This window comes from Barbatula barbatula, assembly GCF_947034865.1.
Source record: "Barbatula barbatula genome assembly, chromosome: 11".
NCBI lineage: Eukaryota > Metazoa > Chordata > Actinopteri > Cypriniformes > Nemacheilidae > Barbatula > Barbatula barbatula.
Window position 1 is genome coordinate 17576620 of NC_136774.1, and position 19754 is coordinate 17596373.

Sequence of the window (19754 nt, forward strand, 5' to 3'; positions counted from 1 at the left end):
TTTCTTTAATGCAAATGCATACGTTTGTGGAGCTTTACGTTTTCTTGAGGCCTTGCATATGAACTTCAAATTGCCCTTTGGCCAATACACCGGTTCCTGAAACAACATTAAGACCCCAGCCTAAAAAGCCTCACCTTGCGAAACATGTAGTCTTTACCCCCACCTAATTTCTTCAGAAAAAACATTGAGAATATGTTTGGATTGGATTTGCACTAGAAAAGAAGTTACCGGCACAGACACAAAGAAGGGTTTTGAAAGACAGGTGAAGACTGTCTTTCTGCGACGTTGAAGGTAGGTGGAACTCCCATGTAGGAAGACTGGTTGAGCAGGTGTGTTCAGACTGAAATGTTCTCCTGCACCGAGAAGAATCCGTCCCTCATGTTACATAAGCCTTCATGCAAAACCTCAACATGTTGCTGAGTTTGAAAACAAATAGAGATTTAGGAACATGCTTCATATTTGCATGTGATCTTAATGGTTTAAAGGGATAACTGCACTTAGTATAACGTAGAAATGTATGAACTTATTATATCCCATTTTGTGTCCTGTAGCCTTTTTGACAGATTAAATGTATTATTTTTATATTGTAAATGCCTATGCAAATAAGCAGGCCTGCAAGATTTAAATAGGAAATGTTTTGGACATCTTTTTACCTTTTCATTGAATATGAACATGAATGAATGACATCATGACATTAAATACAAAAATTTTTAAAATGATTCTTTATTGAGTCGAGAGGTGTTTGATACTCGACAGGTGAGATTAAAGTGCGGTTCACCAAACTTGCGCTGCAGCTCGTGCCGGAGGCGGCGTGTGGTTTCCAGCCGTTGTCATGTAAAACGGTTCGTTTCAGGTCTGTCTGCATAGCGCATTGACAGCTTTACAGTACAATGAACGAAGAATGCGACTGTTCGCTCGGTTTCACCTGAACTCTCCAGGTGATGTCACAGAGCGAGACCCGAGTAACAGGATCGGGGACATTTCTCCCCTACTTAAACCTACCCGACATGGAGCGCGCGGCGATGGATACATTTTTAAGAGGTAAGTGATAGTAGTGCCTTTTATCTACGAACGAGTGCGATCGTTTGGCTTTATCGATTTGATAGAGATTATACAGATAATCGTCCGGTTATCGTAGCGTTTCGAATGCTTGCTTTGCGCTGTTGCTGTGCCTACAATTTATTTATTTACAGTGGATTTGCTTTACCGGCTTTAATAAGGCTAAGTGGTCTATGGTGTAATGTCCTGAAGAACATACCCCAGTGAAAAATGTGCTTATATGCGTTTGAACGTTATATGGGTTTGTTAGTTTAGTGATATTGCTCACTGCATATGAGTGCAATTGTCTTATTTAACCTGTACAGGTAGCCTATTGATTTATAAAAACCACGTGACCGCAATCAGAGGCGTTGGGTAGCTACGAACCAAAGAGGAGAAATTGATTTTACAAAAGAAAAAATATACATGTTTAGTAAAACATTTTTCTTAAAAGCAAATGAAATCAGAATATGTTTCTGTTGTTCAAAATGACGACATTTGAGTCACAGTAAGCGTTGAATTCAAAACCTGCTCAGGCAGGAGAAACGTGAAATTTCACCTGTCAGTTTAAAGGAGTAGTTCACCTTCAAATTAAAATCCTGTCATCATTTACTCTTCCTCTTGTCATTTCAAACCTGTGTGACTTTCTTTCTTATGCTGTGCTGTTACCAACATTTTTCTAAATATATTTTGTGTTCTTTATGACCTATCGACATTTAACGCTTATTGCTCCTTGATCTCTTTGTAAGTCGCTTTGGATAAAAGCGTCTGCTAAATGACTAAATGTAAATGTGTTCTGCAGAAGAAAGTAAGTCATACAGGTTTGAAATGACAAGAGTGCGTGTAAATGATGATTGAACTTTCGTTTTGAAGGTGAACTACTCCTTTAAGCTTATTCTAGAATAGACAGAGTTTCTTTCAAGGTAGTAAAGGGCTTTTGTTCTCCATTCTGGAAAAAACATTTTGCAAAGACAACATGACTGTTTAGTGTTTTGTCCTTCAAAAAACAACAGTTGTACATTTGGAGGTATTGTGCATTGACAGTCTGTCTCTCTCTCTCTCTCTTTCTCTCAGGGATCCCTTCATTCCCATCAGCGGATAAAATGGCAAACATATTTTCTTATGAGAGCTCCGAAGTGGACTGGTGTGAAGATAACTATAAACACTCAGAGATTGTAGTGGAATATTTTAACACGGTATGACCTGCCACAAAAACTTTATTCAATCACCACCCTGTCCGTGAATATCACCGTTAACACTCCTTTTTATTATAATGAGTCTTATTCGAGACATTGGTGCAGTGTCCATACAGCAATGTTCAAAAGTGTCATGCTTTTATCCAGAAACTACACCCACACCGTTGACACATTTTCAGTGACTCAGGCACAATCTTCTGTCTATCCCATGTGTATCAAAGATGATTTGTTCAGCCCATTCAAGTCTTCCGGCCCTACCCGAATAACAAACTGATAAAAAATGTGCAGATATGTATGACAGGCAGCCAGATGTAAGAGGCTGGGTGATTTGAGTGTGTGTCCAATCCACTAACATGCTGTGTCTTCCTCCTTCAGATGAGCAGTTTCATCTTCTTTATGATCTCCCCTATTATGCTTTACCTGTTACATCCATATGCCAGGGAAAGGAACCTGGCCGTGCATCTGGTCTGGATCATGATGATCTTTGTAGGCAAGTGTCAGCGTATCAGCACAAGTTGAATTTAAAAGGTGTTGTGGCATTGATGATCCAGCAGGGGTCAGCATTGCTCAGTAGTTAAAGGGATAGTTCACACAAAAAACGTATTCTAGCATCATTGATTCATCCACCTGTCATTTAAAACCTGTATACAACTCTTTCCTCCGTGCAACACAAAAGAAGGTATATTTGAGGAGTGTGTCAGTGGTTCTGACATTCTGTGTCCGTACAATGGACAACAATGGAAGTCAAAGCTGTTTGGTTACAAATAACATCTTTCAGAAATTCTTCTTTTGTGTTATGCAGAAGAAGGTCATATGAAGTGTTTAGGATGTATTGTTCACAAGACGATATACATATTTGTTATAACCTGATTTTTAACCACATTCGGATGAACTTGCATGTAATTCGCTCAGTGACAAAAATAGATTAAAAGAGACATTTGTAATTCTCTTCAGGTATCTTCTCCATGTATTTTCACATGACTTTGAGTTTCATGGGACAGATGCTTGATGAGCTGTCAATCCTCTGGGTTTTGGCTATCGGCTACTCTCTGTGGTTCCCACGCAGACACTTCCCATCTTTTGTTAAGACCAGGTAAGGCAGAACTTTATTATAACTACGCTCTCCTTTTTATTCTTAATGTACCATATGGACTCTTTCCATAGAATTGTGTGATTTATTCCCTGGAAAACCTGCATCTGCAGATTTATAAAAATAGACAGAAGCAATTAAAAGATCCATTTACTCTTTGACCTGTGTAACAGTAACCCGGTTTTACTTTGAAATATCAAATTCTACTCATCTCACTGTGGGAGAGATGGAATCCACATTCTCAGTGGGGTCCAACCGACTGTTTATGAATATTTAAATATGGGTAAGGAATAGTTGAAAGCTAGATGAGAGGGTTTGCTTAGAAGAAGACTTGAATATCTAATTGTAATCCAGAAAACGTTTGATCAATATTGAAGCTGTATTTTATTATTTAATTCATCTGTCATCTTGTGGGTTGGATATCTAATACCTAGAGAAAGCTCCCATGTATCAGGGCTGTGATACCCTTACCTTGAGTTTTGATTATATTGTATGGAATATTTAGCTGACTATATGGCAAAAAGTGGGTTTGGCAATGTAATGGTTAATGATTTTTTCTGTCTTTCTCTGTTGTTGTTCAGGAGATCCTTCTCTCAAGTGGTTCTGGTTATGACGGTTGTTACCACTTTATTGTCCTTTTTCAAACCTACAGCCAACGCCTACGCTCTCAACTTCTTTGCGCTACATATCATCTACTCCCTGTTGGTGGAATTAAAAGAGTAAATTAAATACTTTTATTTGTCATAAACACATTACAGTAAAACACATAAAGCACTGTCCTGCTTTTTTATATATGGTGCATTCATATGTAGGCATAAGGAAAAAGATATATAGGCTACTGTAAATATATGCATCAGATATTCGTTTTTGTTTATATCTGAATTAAAGTCAGAGTTCACATTATTTACTCATCCTCTTGTCATTTCCAACCCATAAGACTTTGATCGGCAGAACACAAAAGAAGATATTTTGTTGCTAACCGAACAGCACCGGCACACGTTGACTTATATTGTATGGACACAAAACCAATGCAATTATTTAAAATATCTTCTTTTGTGTTCTGCGGAAGAAAGAAAGTCATAGGGTTGGAAACGACAACAGGGCAAGTAAATGATGACAGAATATTGTTATTTTGGTGAACTATCACTTTAAGACTAGAAATGCGACATAGACTAGATTTGATCTTTAACGCTTATGAATGTGGATGCAATGTTTTTCTTATTTTACTGTCTTGCTTGTTTTTAACATTTCTCGACATGGTGTGTTTTTCTTAAACAGTTGTGCAAATCAGAGAGTTTTGCAACTGACCAGGGCATCTATTGGCCTGTGGGTGCTGGCCATCTCCTGCTGGATCAGCGATCGCTTTGGCTGTAGCTTTTGGCAGAAACTGAACTTCTGTTATCTACATGGGATCTGGTAAGTGAGGCTCATTTTACAGCAGTGTGTTCCAGTACCATTTAATTTAACATGTTACAGTCCTCGTATTATGTCAGGATTGTATTTGTGTATCAATTATTGTATAAATGCCATTTTGTGACTTTCTGTGCATAATGGAATGTGACACCATGATGCTGTGTAAAATATGTGAGCATATAAATCACAATACAGACTGTCAGGTGACCATGTTATTCTTGGTTTTTCAACTTCTGTTCAGGCACATTTTGATTGTGTTAGCCACAGCTTATGCTAGCACTTTGATCGCCTACCTGGATGCCACCCTGGAGATCCCCTATTCACTACCGGACTTGCAGTACTGGCCACTGGATAGCTGGGCAATTGGGCTGCCTTACATTGTCCTTAAAGGCAGCACAAAGCTGAGAAAAAGGTGTTAGCAGACAAAACAAAAAGCATAGATGAATTGTCATATTTATGCTTGGTGTAATGCAGATCTAGGTTCAGGATAGAGATAATCCTGGATCAGAGAGACACCTTGCTCTTTGAACGTTAAAGTGAAACAAAGTAATTGTTATACAAGACATATTTTACATCTTGTGGGGATGTTGCCATTTCTGGCACTTCGTACAGTGTGTGTTCTCCGTAAAGCTGCAAGTGTGTGTACTGTTTGTATTATAATTTTTACAAACAACTAACCGTCTGTTTTGTAAAATTAGTATTTTCACTGTTGTGACAAGATCGAATGTATTTTCGACATTTAATTCTTAAATTTGAATCAACGGCTTGAACGCTTTTAAAATACTTTTATGTTTATTAATTAAAGTGTGACAATTACTTGATTTATGGGAAAAACTTGAATGATAATTGTTGAGAAATGCTTTAGTGCGAACTTCTCACTGTGAAGGTGCTAATGTAAAATATGTTTCATTAAGAGTCTTATTTATGGAGAAGTCCCTGTATTTGTCTGATATTAGACATCACTTCCACAATATTCGGTATTGTGAAAATGTTTGTTTACAAATGTAATATTTGGGACTGTATTGGTGTTGGAATTGTTTTTAAACTTATTTTGTAATGAAAACGTTACACTTTCGCTAACCTATACTTATGATAACCATATCGTTGTATGAAATTGTGTATAATGGTGTACCGACATGACTTCACTTTTATTAAATAAATTAATATCACCACTGTATCAGTTATAATTCTTAAGACGTGTTTGGTACAAGATTATTTAAAGGTTTGAAATGTTGTCATCATGAAGGATCATAATGCGCACTAAACTCTTGACACACAGAGGACTAAACTGGTTGGTAATGGAACTGGTCGTATGCTTTATTTGAAAAGATGGGGTCAAGTCGAGGTTAAGGATTTTCCAAACAGATGTATCGATTTGCTCTCACGTAGCGCCATCTAGTGCTCATCTTTGGGACAGCTCATAAGTGCAGTACATGCAGACACCTTCTGCTCTGTCTACAGAGATGTTTTAATATTTAAAGAATTTTTACAAAAAATGTGCATAATTTACAAATACAGTATGCCTTCTGCTATAGGTTATATAGTTTATGTTATATGATATCGGCCAACACTTTCACTAGACTAGATTCTCACACAGTTTGAAGTAGATTCCCCAACATGTTATAAGTGCCTATATGGTAATTTCGTGGAAAGTGACCAATGACGAAACATTATTTGACAAAACTTACTTTTTACAGCTCAAACGTGTAATTATTACAAGCTTCCTATATCAATTTGTGACATAAAAAAATATATTCAACGAAATAACTCGCAAGTGAAATCCCTATCCATTAATAATTTACTGTAATCTCCCTAATGAAACAGAGGTATGTCCTCAACCATCCAATCACAACCCAGCTGTTTCTAACATGCTTTCCTTTGAGGGAAATAAATCTATTTAAAAAGTGCACAGATAAAAAAAACAAATAAAAGCATGCCATGTAGCGCGACTAGACTGAAAAAACAAAAACATCCTTTCAGTTCGGCTGATCTCTAATTATTACCTACCAGTACAGCAGCCCGTGGGAAGTCCCGCCTACCGCGCTTTGCGATTGGCCCCGATGCGTAAAGCGTGTCGTAGACGGCACTTGATTGGACACAAACGCTTTCTGTTTTGGGTGCATGCCAGAGGTCCGGAGAGGGGAGGGGAACCGTCTAGTTTCCGGTTTTGGGCTGGAATTGACACACAATGAGGACTCGGGAACAGCCGCTCAAACGCCTTCTGTAAATAAACAGGACCTTTTATCGTGCCGGTGAACTATGGAGAATCAGGTAGAGTATTCAACGCTTTTGGTGTTGCATGGGGTGAAGTCAACTTTTGTAAGCGCGCGCCTAGAGAAATCCACCATTGCAACTGAATGTGGACACTTGGAGCTCGTGAAAGCAGCGGATCGGAGCCGTATACCCCCTCCCTCCTCCCTCCACTCAGCTATTTGACTCGAGCAGGCCACGCATATTAAAGCTACATCGGTATTTGAGGACATCAGCTGCGTTAGCCAGCTTTTGCAGTGGGCAAGTCCTGCGTGCACGATCACAACACAAAGAGAGTGTTTTTGTCCCGTACTTCTGTGGCCCGGGAGTCAGTATCAGTCTGCGGCTTTTATTAGAGGAAATGAGGAGCATGCGTTTTTATGCATTAGTGCTTGTGACAGAGCATGCACGGTGAAGGGTGTCTCGTGTAATAGTGGGGGTTCCTGGTATACTTCTGGAAGCGGGAAGCTATACCCTTCCAGGCAAATTAATTGCCCTTTATTATGCATTATGATGAATGAGATGCTTAAACGCGGAGTGCAGTAGCAGATCATATGCTGTCGATTAATAAGATTCCTTTTACATTCCGGCTTTTATTCTGGTTGATGTTTTTCACAATGTCTGTGGTTAGCAGGATCTGAATTTGTTTTCCTGATGCTTTTACATTAAGCGGTCCCTTTAAAAAAACCACCTGAATCACATTTGTAATTTCAATGGTAATGTATTAACAGTTAATCTCCTTCAAATGATCAGTTGAATGTTCTTTTTCTCTTTGACAGTTTCAACGCAATAACAAAAGCCTTGTGTAATAACTATGGTGTTTTAACAGAAGTTATGTTTCTTATTATTAAAATTAACCAGGGTTTTGTCACTGTTACCATAGTCAGTAACTGTATATTTTTAGTAAAGCCATAGTAACCACAAATAATTATAGTCTCATGTACATGGTATTTGTACAAAAATATGGTCATATTAGTATACCATACGTATACCACTTGTTTACTCGAATAAAACCATGTTTAGTATTCCTAAATAAACTTTTGTCGGGCCATTCACGGACAGGGATTAGATAAACCCATAACTACTAGTTAACTTAAATTAGGATATTAATGTAGGTTTTACAAACATGTCTTACAAACAAGCATTACCGTGTGCATTTTCAGACAAAACAATAGCACTGATATATTTTCATACATTTGCCATTGCAAGTAATGCTTTCAGGTTAGACAGTTCTAGCATTTATTTTATTCTGGGACTTTGCCGAAACCCTGTCCGGGAAACCCTCTTGACTACCGATGGCACTGTTGATGACAAATGTATTGAAAAATATCTCATTTCCACGTAGGGGAAAAAATCTGAATCATTCAGCGTAATATTAAGAAATGGTTTGCTTGGCGTTTGATTATCTGTCCAGTTTTATTGTTTACATTATTTGAACATGCCCTTTCTCTTAATAGGCTTACTGAAATGTATAAGACACGATGACAAATATCAAAAACCTAATTTGTTTATAAATCTGATTTGTGATCCAGACCTTTGTGAATTGAAGGCTGGTTGTAAGCGTTTGTTTTGTACACACCATACTCCTTGAATGAATAGCCTTAATGCTGATATAACGTTAAAGAGGAAAAAAGCAATCAGGATGTCAATAATAATAATAAAAACAATCCTTATGAAATATCATGAATGCAGTCTAATTAAATTCTATTTCCTGAGCTGCTTCACATTGCACAACAACATTGCAGCTCCTCTGAGACTTGTTTTATTGCTCCCTTGGTGATTTACACATGTGTTGCTTGTATTTGACTCTGCTTGACTGGTAATCTGTATCATAGCAGTGATCCAACCCACAACGTATTGTCTCAGTTTTGGCTTTGATAAAGTGATGCAGGTGAGTACCTATGCTGGGGATTTCTTAGGTCTGCCCTGCACCCAGAAGCCAATAGACTTCTGTTTAATCTGCTCCTTTTCAAAAAGGTCTTTTTGATGTTTTTGTCCCCATTCTCCTGGATTAGTGTTGGATCCTATTATGTCTGTCTCGTATCATCTTTGTATTCGGGCGGGCATGTTCCACTCGGGCAGGAAGAGGTTTTTTGCGGTTAGTGTTTGTAATTGTTACCTCAAGGCGAGTTACTGTGACAAAATAACAAAAAGCAAGGCCTGGAAATAGAACAGACTAATGCTGCATCGTCCTTGCCGTTGAAGGAAGTCAGCCTTTTGTCTGTATGAGACATGTGGCTGGGGATTGTAGTCAATGAATGAGATGGACTCATGGGGTCATTCTAATGCCTGGCAGCATCGGGCCATGGCAGGTTTGGGCTTTGGAAACGTGGGAGTGTCGGCCTACAGATAGTTAAATGGGCATTATGATGTCAGGACAAGCAGGCCAGATGGCAGCCAATACGATTCTTCACCTGTCTTTCTCTATTTTCTCACCTACTTTTGCCTTCTTTTATATTTAAACCAGGCTCCTTTTAGTTGTGTTTTTTGGTTCTGGTTCTCTTGGTGAGAAGGGGCAGGAGTCAACAGCAGCTGAGCATCTGGGCACCTGGACCCACTTTGGCCCGTATCCATCCACCCTATGTGGAGTCTCTGGGCAGCGTTCTTTTTTCCTGGCTGCTTTTCAAGGAATTCCCCTGATGTCTTTCTCTGGCCATTTGGCAGTACCAGCCATGATACAGATGATTAGTGTATCGAGCATGTGTATTAAATACAGGGGTACGACTAAAAAAAAATGACTCCAAAAATAAGTTGTGCGTAAGTTACTCCGGTAAAACAGCTTCTACTTTATGAATTGTGACCCAGTCTATGAAATCTAGGCTAAAGTCTCAATCTAATAATGAGATGAGGATCAAAGTTTGATTGCGATCATTCATTTCACTAGGATTTCAATCTTTGACATGGCCTCACTTATTCAATATTAAAGATATGTTCATTACTGTTAATGTGTATGACTTTATGTAGAAACAGTCAATCACAAAAAATGACTTTAGCTGGATGTTTACAGGCAGGGTCACAATTGGTGAAATGAAAAATGTGTATTCTTCTCACAGTACAGCTTTGCAAGTATTCAACTGTAAATTATTGTTATACTTGCAATATAATTTATTTCTCCCTAACAAATCTTGTCTTTCTCAGTGTCAAAATACTTTTGATTCTTATATGCGTCTCATACCGAAGAGAATTGTAAATCTGGTTGAATGGTTTCATTTATGTGCGTTTCTCTCTGTTGACAGTGTACGGTTCAGGTAAAGCTTGAGCTGGGGCACAGGGCTCAGCTGAGGAAGAAGGTGACATCAGAAGGCTTCACTCACGACTGGATGGTGTTTGTTCGAGGCCCGGAGAACAGCGACATTCAGCACTTTGTGGATAAAGTCGTCTTCCGGCTGCATGAGAGCTTTCCTAAACCTAAGAGAGGTAAACTGTACAACTTTATGAATAACACATTTGCACCAAACAGTTTAATATCCCAAAACATCATTGGGAGGATTTTGATGTGATAATTATTCATTCTTAAAATTAGGAGCAAAAATATCAACCTATTTGATTTTTTCCATGCTTCTAAAGTAACACAGCTGGTTTTGAGGCAAAGTTGTCCTTCCGAAACCTTGTATTTCCATACTTGGTGATTTACATTTTTTTACGTAAATCATTATTATTAGTCTCCCTTTTTGTTTGTTACTGGGATTTGCAAATATCTAACCAATACAAAGAGCTTGTTTCGAATCTTTGCCAAAGGAGACAAAAACAAAGAATCTGGACATCGAAAGGACAGGGACAATATATAATATTTACATGCATAAGGCACCATTTACAGTTAGCTTGTCAAAATAAACCCACACAGAATGATCGGGACCTAGAGTTGGAGTACATTATACATCATCCCGCTTTAATGCTGAAATTACGCTGCTACTTATTGAATATCGATTTGTGTTTAACTTTTTTAAAGAGACTGCCAGTGACCACGATTACATAAAAAAGCAGTGTATGAAATTGGCCAATGGGCAAATGCACAGTTTAGTAGTCATTATATAAAAAAGTGATCATAAAATGCTTATGATGAATCAGTCATAATAAACCATTCCAGAGAGACATGTGATGCTGTTTTTGAATTACGGATCCTCCGGTCAACACAAATGTTCATTTTGAGCCATTAGAGAAGAAATACATAAGTATTCAGGAATCCGTATATTCAGCTATAATGTAGCTGAAAGTTTTTCCCAAATTTGGTTCATGAACAGAAATATTCAATACTACAATAGAGATGAAAATCATTGCTGCTCTTTTGCTCGGTGTCGGTTTTATGACTTTGACAAATACCTGGTGGTCATTTTCTCTCCTAAGTTGTAAAACTACAATGAGATGAAGTGGCAATTGATTAATGCGGGTTTATGATGGCAGATGTTCAGTGGTAGAGAGAGAGAGAGAGAGACATATTTTTTATGAGCCAATTATACTTATGTCAGTGGAATAATTCATGTTTTGCATCTTAGTGTGTAAGGAGCCCCCATATAAGGTTGAAGAATCAGGGTATGCTGGCTTTCTGATGCCAATAGAGGTCTACTTCAAAAACAAGGTAAGAGATCTTTCCCTACAATTATTCTTTTTTTGTCGACTCTCATCTGCATTCAGCCCCCCCATCTGACTCATTCCCATACAATGCGCTTGTCTTTTTCTGTCTCATCTTTTGTGAAAATCACCACGCTGAGATTGAGTGGGTAACGTATTGAACGCAGCGATTCGCCTTATGAACTTTACACCGAGGTGGTATAATGCTAAACAATTACAATCTCCTTTCCAAGACCACCCACTGCCTGACAAGCTTTTGATATGTTTTAAAAACATCACATGAAAGGATTCCTGTTTTCCTGAGCCGTCTTCAACATATCCATATTTCATCATGCTGAGGGAAGTGATGAGGTGATGAAAAGAGAGAGAGAGATGGAGCAGGAATGTTCATTTGTAACTGTAATCTTTCTTAATCTGTGCTCAGAAGCGTTGCAGATGAATCTCAGCCTGCAGTTCTTTATCTCTGGACTGTGAAATGTAATCCATCAGATTATGGTGTCGGTCTTGCCTCTGCTGGCTTTGCTTTAGTGCTTTGAGGCTTGTCTGTGTTGTTCGCTGATATGAGCAGAATTAATGGCAACACTGACTAATGTCATTCACGCAGGAGGAGCCGAAGAAGGTGTGCTTTAACTACGACCTCTTCCTCAACCTGGAGGGCAACCCACCTGTCAATCATCTGCGCTGTGAGAAACTCACGTTCAATAACCCTACCCGCGATTTCCGTCGCAAGCTTGTCAAGGCCGGAGGGGTGAGTGGTGCATTATGGGATGTTTTTTATTATTGTTATTTAAGATGGTCTCTTCTGATGTATACATGACAGTTGTTTATTGCACTGTTGGGTAGTTGACATGGGATAGTTTGTCATGTCCTGCGGTGTGACATGCTGTTCATGCTGAAATGGCGTTCTGCTAATTCTTTTTTCATTATAATGAATGCAGCTTTTATGAGCTCATATTTCTTTAGAGACTACACGGAAATATTCATCCTTAATTCGTCTCCCTGCAGGACTGTTTAAAGGGATAGTTCACACAAAATAAAAATAAATCTTCATTTATTTGGTATTCAAATTCAAGTAATGTTGTACAAAAGAAGATATTTTGTGGTTTTGTGTCCATACAATGAATAGATGTCAATGGGGACCAGTGTTGTTTTGCTACCAGGGTTCTTCAAATGATTTTTTGGTGTTTTGCAGAAGATATAAAAAGTCCTACAGGTTTGAAATTATATGAGCGTGAATAAATGATAAAATCAATTACATTTTTGGAGTACTAACCCTTAAAAATGAACTAGTGAAGGCAAAAAAGTAAAAAAAAAAAGAAAAAATGTAAAGGACCTAAGATATATGCTTTAGCTTATACATTCAACTTGAAATGTCAATTGATACATTGTCAGCTACCTTTCTATATCTTGTATTTTACAATCTAATATCATTCAATTTATTTATTGTGTATATAACAGAACATGGTGGTCCCAGAGGGAGCAGAGGTGGTCCCGAGACCCAGTCCAGATTACCCCATGCTTCCAACCATCCCGCTGTCCGCCTTCTCGGACCCTAAAAAGAGCAAAACTCCACAGGGATCAAAGGTATAAACATTTTAACTTACTAAAAGAATTTCCTTCTTAGATCTTTCGAAATAGTTTATTACACATCAAGGCACTACACCAGATCAATACACAACATTGGTTGTACAGCATTCTGTATTCTTTTGTTTGCTTGTAATCACAAAATCACATCATTTTAATCTGGAATTAAGTGACTATTATGTAGGACGTGCATCATATCGCTGCTGAACCACCTTCAGTATATTTATCATATCTGAGCGCTGATGGCTTTGTCTGGGTCGCTCTGTGGCATCTTTCATTAGCTCAGGAAAGTGAATCGGTTGCCTGCTGCTGTTTCGCTGTGATCATCCAGAGCGAGCTGGACATCGTCCAACATCCCCATTATCATTAACACTCCTGATCTGAGAACAGCCTCATCAACAAAGCACATGACCTTTGAGTGGAGGTCAATGTTGAGTTAAATTAAACTTGCTGTAAGGTTTTTTTTTGATGATTTTTTATTAAGAGGTGTCAAGTGGCAATTCATCTTTTTATATGGAATATGTTCTGTTATTCTGTAATATTTGCAATAATTCTATGTATTGTGTTTTCCATGTTTCATAATTTCAAATATTTCCTCCTTCTGCCACTAGAAACTGTATTAATATGCATTTGCTTTAATGAAACAAGGCAACAATTGTGAGATGTGTCACATAAATAGATTAGAATTAGTGAGTTGAATGTTTTTGATCTATCAAACTATGTTCTGGTCTTGTAGGAGCCCAGTAAAGAAGGAAGCAAAGTGTCAAAACCTCACAAAATGGCTAAGGAGCATCGAGAACGGCCGAGGAAAGATTCAGAGAGCAAGGCGACGTCCAAGGGAGATGCCGACCGGGACGGCGGCAGCAAAGCAAGCCGCGACCCTTCCTCCTCCTCGTCCAAGAAGCCAGAAATCAAAGTGAAAGATGAGAACAAAGTGGTGCCCAAAGCTGCTTTCAAGGAGCCCAAGCTCACGCTCAAGGAATCCAAAATGGAAGGCATGTCTCCTAAGGGAGGGGGGGCGGGGTCAGCCGGCGTTGGAGGTGGAGGCGGGGCGGGCGACGCTAAAGTCCCCAGCAAACGACCTTCCAATGCGGAGTCGCCCAAACCCAGTGTCAAGAAGCCAAAGAAAGGAGGGTCCGAGGGGTCAAAAGGCTCTGGGGGCGGGGGGTTCACAGGCACTTCCCCCCGAACGGCGTCGTCCTCAACGACTTCTTCAGGCTTCGGGGATAAGAAGGCATCTAAAGAGAAGGGCCGCTGGGCCAAGAGCAAATCGGAAGCCCAAGAGGTCAAAGAGCCCAAAAAGCCTCCGGAATCCGATGACTCCAACTCGGAAGATGAGGCTTCGTCTAAGTCGGAGGTTAGACTTGGTTTAGTTTTGGTTTTTTATTTAAATTATTTAATGTATTAGGTGCAAAGAAAACCTGAAGCCTAAAAAAACTTTGTAGTGAAAATCCTGAAATGGTGTTATTGTTTTTGTGAAAAAAATGTAATTAAACTTTTTCAATTGGACGCCACACTCGGCTTGAAGCATAGATTAATAGCAGTAATAACAAGAGTTTATATCTTCCTTTCCTTCCCGTAGCAGTCGGCACCTTCCAGCCCATCTGATTCCAGCTCCAGCTCAGAGTCGAGCTCAGACTCCGACTTTGAACCACAGCAGAAACAAGGCCAGGGTAAGACGTGATCTTTCACCCCAGGGAGTGTCCTGATAAGCTCTCAGATCCATATATAGATTTCCCTACTACACTTTTACTCCGTTCACTGTCGACTTTTTTAATCAGTTACCTTGGAGAGGTAACTCCATTTTGAGGAAGTGTCTCAAATTTACAGATGTAGTTGTGTTAATGTTATACTTCTGATAGTTTGAAAGCAAATGGAACTGGAAAAATAACCAATAGATTTGAACACAAATTTGAACAAACTGCAGATGTAAAGCTAAATCGGTCCTATGAAGAAATGTATACAGAATCATGAAAAGCACTTTAGATGTTTATTGCGTGGACTGTGTACTGTAGGTCCCCTGCGCTCTATGGTGGAGGATCTTCAGTCAGAAGAGTCAGATGATGATGACAGCAGCTCAGACGAAGAGACGCCAGTCAAGAACAACCTGCCCAATCGGGACTCCAGGTCGTTCAGATCTCTCTCTCTTTCTTGCCAGTGTTTGTTTAAGCAAATATTTCAGATGCTTTAAGTCTCTATAATCAATGTTAGGGGAGGCAGGGAACCGCTTTGTTTGCTCAGAGCAAACACTTCAAATTGTACGTCGCTCTCTGTCCTGTTTAATTCAAGTCGATGAGCTGAATTTAAAGATTTACTGTTTAAGGTTGGAAGCATCAGATGTATGGTAGAATTTGTCCATTATAATTTGTTTTATTTAAATATACAATGTATTTACTTACAGAATAAATGCTCCTTTAATGAAGTCAAAATGCATTCCGCAAAACATCAGGTTGAATGGTTTATTTGAACGTTTTATGTATAAACTCATTTTTGCTCACACTGCATGTGTACATTTTAGTTTCGATGAAGACATTTTGAGAAATAAATTCAAAGAAATGGTCAAAACAGTTGATAGTTGGACTCTAAAAGGGATTTATTTAAATGTAAACAGGAACGTATTTGACTTTTGCCCTCTCCTTTCACAGGCTGAGTCTAGACAGCGAGAGTGACTGCAGCGACGGGCCGCAGCGTCCCATTCGAGATCCGCCCCCTCAGCCACAGAAACACAGCTCCAACAACAACAAGGTTACTATATATTCAAGACTGCATGGCAGCGTTTCTTTTAGAACCTTGACAGTTTTATTCATACAGTTCTCCAAATCTTTCGACTGGCAGTGAACGCTTACTTTATCCTCTTTGAAACTCAATCGCTGCAGTAGACTGCCCGTTGAGGAATTATTAATGTTGAAAGATGATGAACAATTGGCATTATCTCTTGGATTATCCTGCACCCGGTGTTGAAATGAGGCGGTGACCCATGGCTTTTGATCGAATGCTTGTGGAATGCCGCATAACTGGGAGCCTCCAGCGGTGCTTAGTTTTAACAATGCTCAAACACTGGCTCTCTGTTACTGGAAAAACACTGCGATAGATCATTTTTCCTTAGTTAGTCACTGTGATATTTTTGTTCCAATCTCTGTCTGTCAATCACACAGGTGTCAGGAAGGAAGAGTCCGGACCCCTGCTTGCGTCAGGAAAAGGTCCTGAAGAAGGGTTACGACAAGGTAGGAAGGGTAAATGAAACTTTTAATTTTACACATCTCACCCTTATGCGTTTATTCCTATTTGGTTAACATCACACAAAAGTCCTGCATTGAAAACCAATAAAAAGCTATCTGTCCACACTAAATGTGAACAAAAAGGTTTTTACAACAGTGGATTCTGGGATTGCAAATCCACTAGAGAAGGTGCCATAAATATGTTGCTTTGTCTATGATGCCATTTTAAAACCTTCCTCTTTAAATAGTAAATGAGATAATTTTTTTAAAATAGATTTGGTACTAGTGCATATTTTTTTATGTCTGCACATAAAAACAACACATCTGTTGGTCTCATGTCTTGTTTCAGGCATACACTGAAGAGTTGGTAGATCTTCACCGCAGGCTGATGGCATTAAGGGAACGTAATGTTCTGCAACAGGTATGTGCAACATACTGAAAGGCATTTTGGATATATTGTCTAAAGGAAGATTCAATAGACGATCAAACGATGTCACTTTTAAACAGCATCTCAAGTTAAAATAGTGTCTGAGGACCTCAGTCTCCGTTTTATTTAGTTGTACTCATCCTCATCTCAGTTGTTTGAAAGGAGGAACACATCCTGTATACAGTATGTGTGCCATTACAGTGAAATTCACGAAATAAAAAAACTTTAATAACCCATGACTTGTGCCACAGAATTTTAGTTGTTGTAAACCAAAAAGAATTCTCAACTTGACTTGGGTTTGTGAAAAACCATTGAGCGAATACTGAGGCGGCACATTTAATTTACATAAAATCCTTAAAAACCAAATCGTGCAGCTTTAACAAATACCATTGACCTGTTTTGTACCTCCAGATCGTGAACCTCATCGAGGAGACGGGCCACTTTAATGTCACCAACACGACTTTTGACTTTGACCTTTTCTCATTGGATGAGTCGACTGTCCGTAAACTACAGAGCTACCTAGAGGCTACCGCCACATGACAGGAAGTCCATCACGGTTTGGGGGGCTAGGGACAGGGGGCTGCCCTTTTTCACTTTTGTGCTGAGAGAGAAAGATGCAGCAGGTGACAAGTCTATGAACAGGAAATGGGAAACAAAGGCATGACATCACAGCCATAAACCGATTACTAAAGAAGAGGAACAGAGGACGAGTGAAAGGTGTTGGTGCACGGACGATATTTTGGGAACAGCTGCTAGCCGACCAGAAAGGCTTCCCAGGAACAAGCGTTTCCTTCATTCTTCTATCTAAGAAACTCTCCTCCTCTGCTTTCTTCTTTCTCATCCCATCTCAACATCCTGCACAACAGGAAGTTCTCTGCTTAAGGGGCCTGAACTGTCGAATCTAAATTCGAGGAAAACGTCTCTCTGTAGCCATACGCACTGATGCATCGAGGGCCACAACCTTTTATATTTTATTTTTCTACCAATGTTTTCCAAGGTATTTTCGACTGTGGTCGGTAAGAAAGCCCTGCACGCCATGAATGTATCGCTTTTTATCCTCTAGGGCTAGTCTTAGTGCCTTTATCATCTCATTCGTGCTCTTAGGAATTACAGCAGTGTTATCTTTCACTTTCTTATGTGTATGTGGGATGCCGGGATATCTTTTCTGGGATTTCCGAGTCGTATGCCTATATGTATCGATCCTCATTTATGTGTTTGCCAAACGGGCCTTAGAACTAAATGTTGTGCTTTGCTAGTGCAGCTCGTGAAAGTATTTGCAAATCTGTGTTGACGTGTTTTCCGTTATCATATTTTGTTCATACGTAGACTGAAAAAAGAGAGACAAAAGAAAAGGAAAAATGGGTGAGACGAGCTTACATGGACGTAGATAATTAATAGGAAATGGCCCCTGAAACGGCAGTCTGTAAATTCACTGTGCTTCTGACACAAACTCTCTCTCAGACTATCATCTCGGCTCCGCTCGATTTCGTCTCGATGCCCTGCGCGTCTATTCTCATGCTAATAGCTTTAAAGGGCGCTGTGGACTGAGCTATAGACCATATGCCCTTAACTTCACCCTGTGTGGGAGTACTGTATGTTTGTGTGTGTGTGTCGTAAAAGTGTTTGCTTGCAGAGTTTATTTTAATCTTCAACAGATTCCGATGCTGTTGGTCTGCTGCACAGCAAACCATTTTATACTAATTCACTTTTGGTTAAGAGTTGGATTTGAGAGAGTGGCTGAATTGTGTTGTGTGACCTTTAGACGCCCAACTCCTAGTTCATGAACTTTAACCTTTGACCGCATACTGGTTCGGGTCAGCCTGTCATAAAGGGGCAGGGCAAGAGGCAAAAGGGGTGGAGTTAAGTGAACTTGAGTGGCAGCTCTGAAGAAATGCCCCGCTGAGCACACCCTGTTCTTTATTTTTTTTATCTTTTTATTTTGAGGGGGTAAATTTATTTTTTATTTATGTACCTCTGCACTTTTGGCTTTGTTGACTCAAGTACTTAAGTAATTGTATTTTTATGAATTTTATACAATATTTACATGCAATATGATATTAACTTTTTGTGTCAAGAATCGCCAGTTTTTTTTAAGGAACTTTCAATTTTGGTTTCTCTGTATCAGCACATTACATCATCATAGACTGTAGGAAATGACCATACGAACTTGAATCTGTTACTTCAGGCCGATACATAAGATCATGGCAGGCTGTGTTTGTTTAGAAAACTTCACATCAAGAGTTGACAAACCATGGTTTGTTGTAGCCTGCTGTACACAGGACCCTATTACCATTCACTACAAGGGGAGAAATGCGGATGAGAAATAAGAAATATTATGTGAGTTTTCAACTGTTCAGATCTGTATTTTACACAGAACAGGAAATGAACACTAATGGGAGGGGCATACATAGAAGTACATGTATAATACACAGTGGGAGTCTCATCTACAGAAACAAATACTGCATCATTTTCTGATCCTCAGCTTGCAGTTGCAGAGAACTGTCTTTTTGTCAGTCTGTGGTGTTTTTATTTGTGTTTGCTGTATTTATCCGTGGGATCGGGGAGCTCTGGGTTTTTACATGTGATCTGAACAGAAGCGTAACCTTTAGTTGATGTTAAACTTGGCATACAGTGCCACCATGTGGTCATTTGATGCAAGTTATAATAAGGGCAAAATATGTTACTTTTTATGTTTTTATTGCAAAATCATATTATGAATAAAGTCATTTGAGTACTGTTTACGTGGCTTTAGTGTCCTTTGTTTATTTTAAATGACGGTATGCCCATCATGGATGACGTTTTATTTTACTCTGGGTATAAACGTTTCGCATCATTTTTCAGTTCAATGACGATTGTTGTTTTTGTAAATAAAAGCTGGCTTTGATTTTGCTTCGACAGATTTAACAATGAAGCTACAATCAGTTATGAAAAGAATTCTGAAAACTCTTTCTGTCGGTTTCTCGGTTAAA

At 39.1% G+C, this 19754-nt stretch overlaps 2 protein-coding genes across 3 annotated transcripts; both read left to right on the plus strand.

Moving 5' to 3' along the window:
• Positions 1-1022: 1022 nt before the first annotated feature.
• Positions 1023-5929, plus strand: acer1 (alkaline ceramidase 1; the record flags this gene model as incomplete). Its single annotated transcript, XM_079468561.1, has 7 exons — positions 1023-1041; positions 2113-2234; positions 2610-2724; positions 3189-3327; positions 3906-4043; positions 4603-4740; positions 4979-5929. 7 exons carry the CDS (start codon positions 1023-1025, stop codon positions 5154-5156), a joined length of 849 nt encoding a protein of 282 aa, XP_079324687.1. The 3' UTR covers positions 5157-5929.
• Positions 5930-6830: 901 nt separating this feature from the next.
• Positions 6831-19530, plus strand: mllt1a (MLLT1 super elongation complex subunit a). Of its 2 annotated transcripts, none has more exons than XM_079467471.1 (12): positions 6831-7008; positions 10224-10404; positions 11481-11563; positions 12161-12304; positions 13015-13140; positions 13877-14497; positions 14723-14813; positions 15156-15267; positions 15786-15885; positions 16296-16373; positions 16708-16779; positions 17197-19530. In XM_079467471.1, the coding sequence occupies exons 1-12, from the start codon at positions 6997-6999 to the stop codon at positions 17323-17325; spliced, it is 1749 nt and encodes a 582-aa protein (XP_079323597.1). In that variant the 5' UTR covers positions 6831-6996; the 3' UTR covers positions 17326-19530. The 2 variants fall into 2 exon arrangements, with proteins under 2 accessions (XP_079323597.1, XP_079323598.1); XM_079467472.1 differs by having other exon boundaries at positions 16296-16364.
• Positions 19531-19754: the final 224 nt, after the last annotated feature.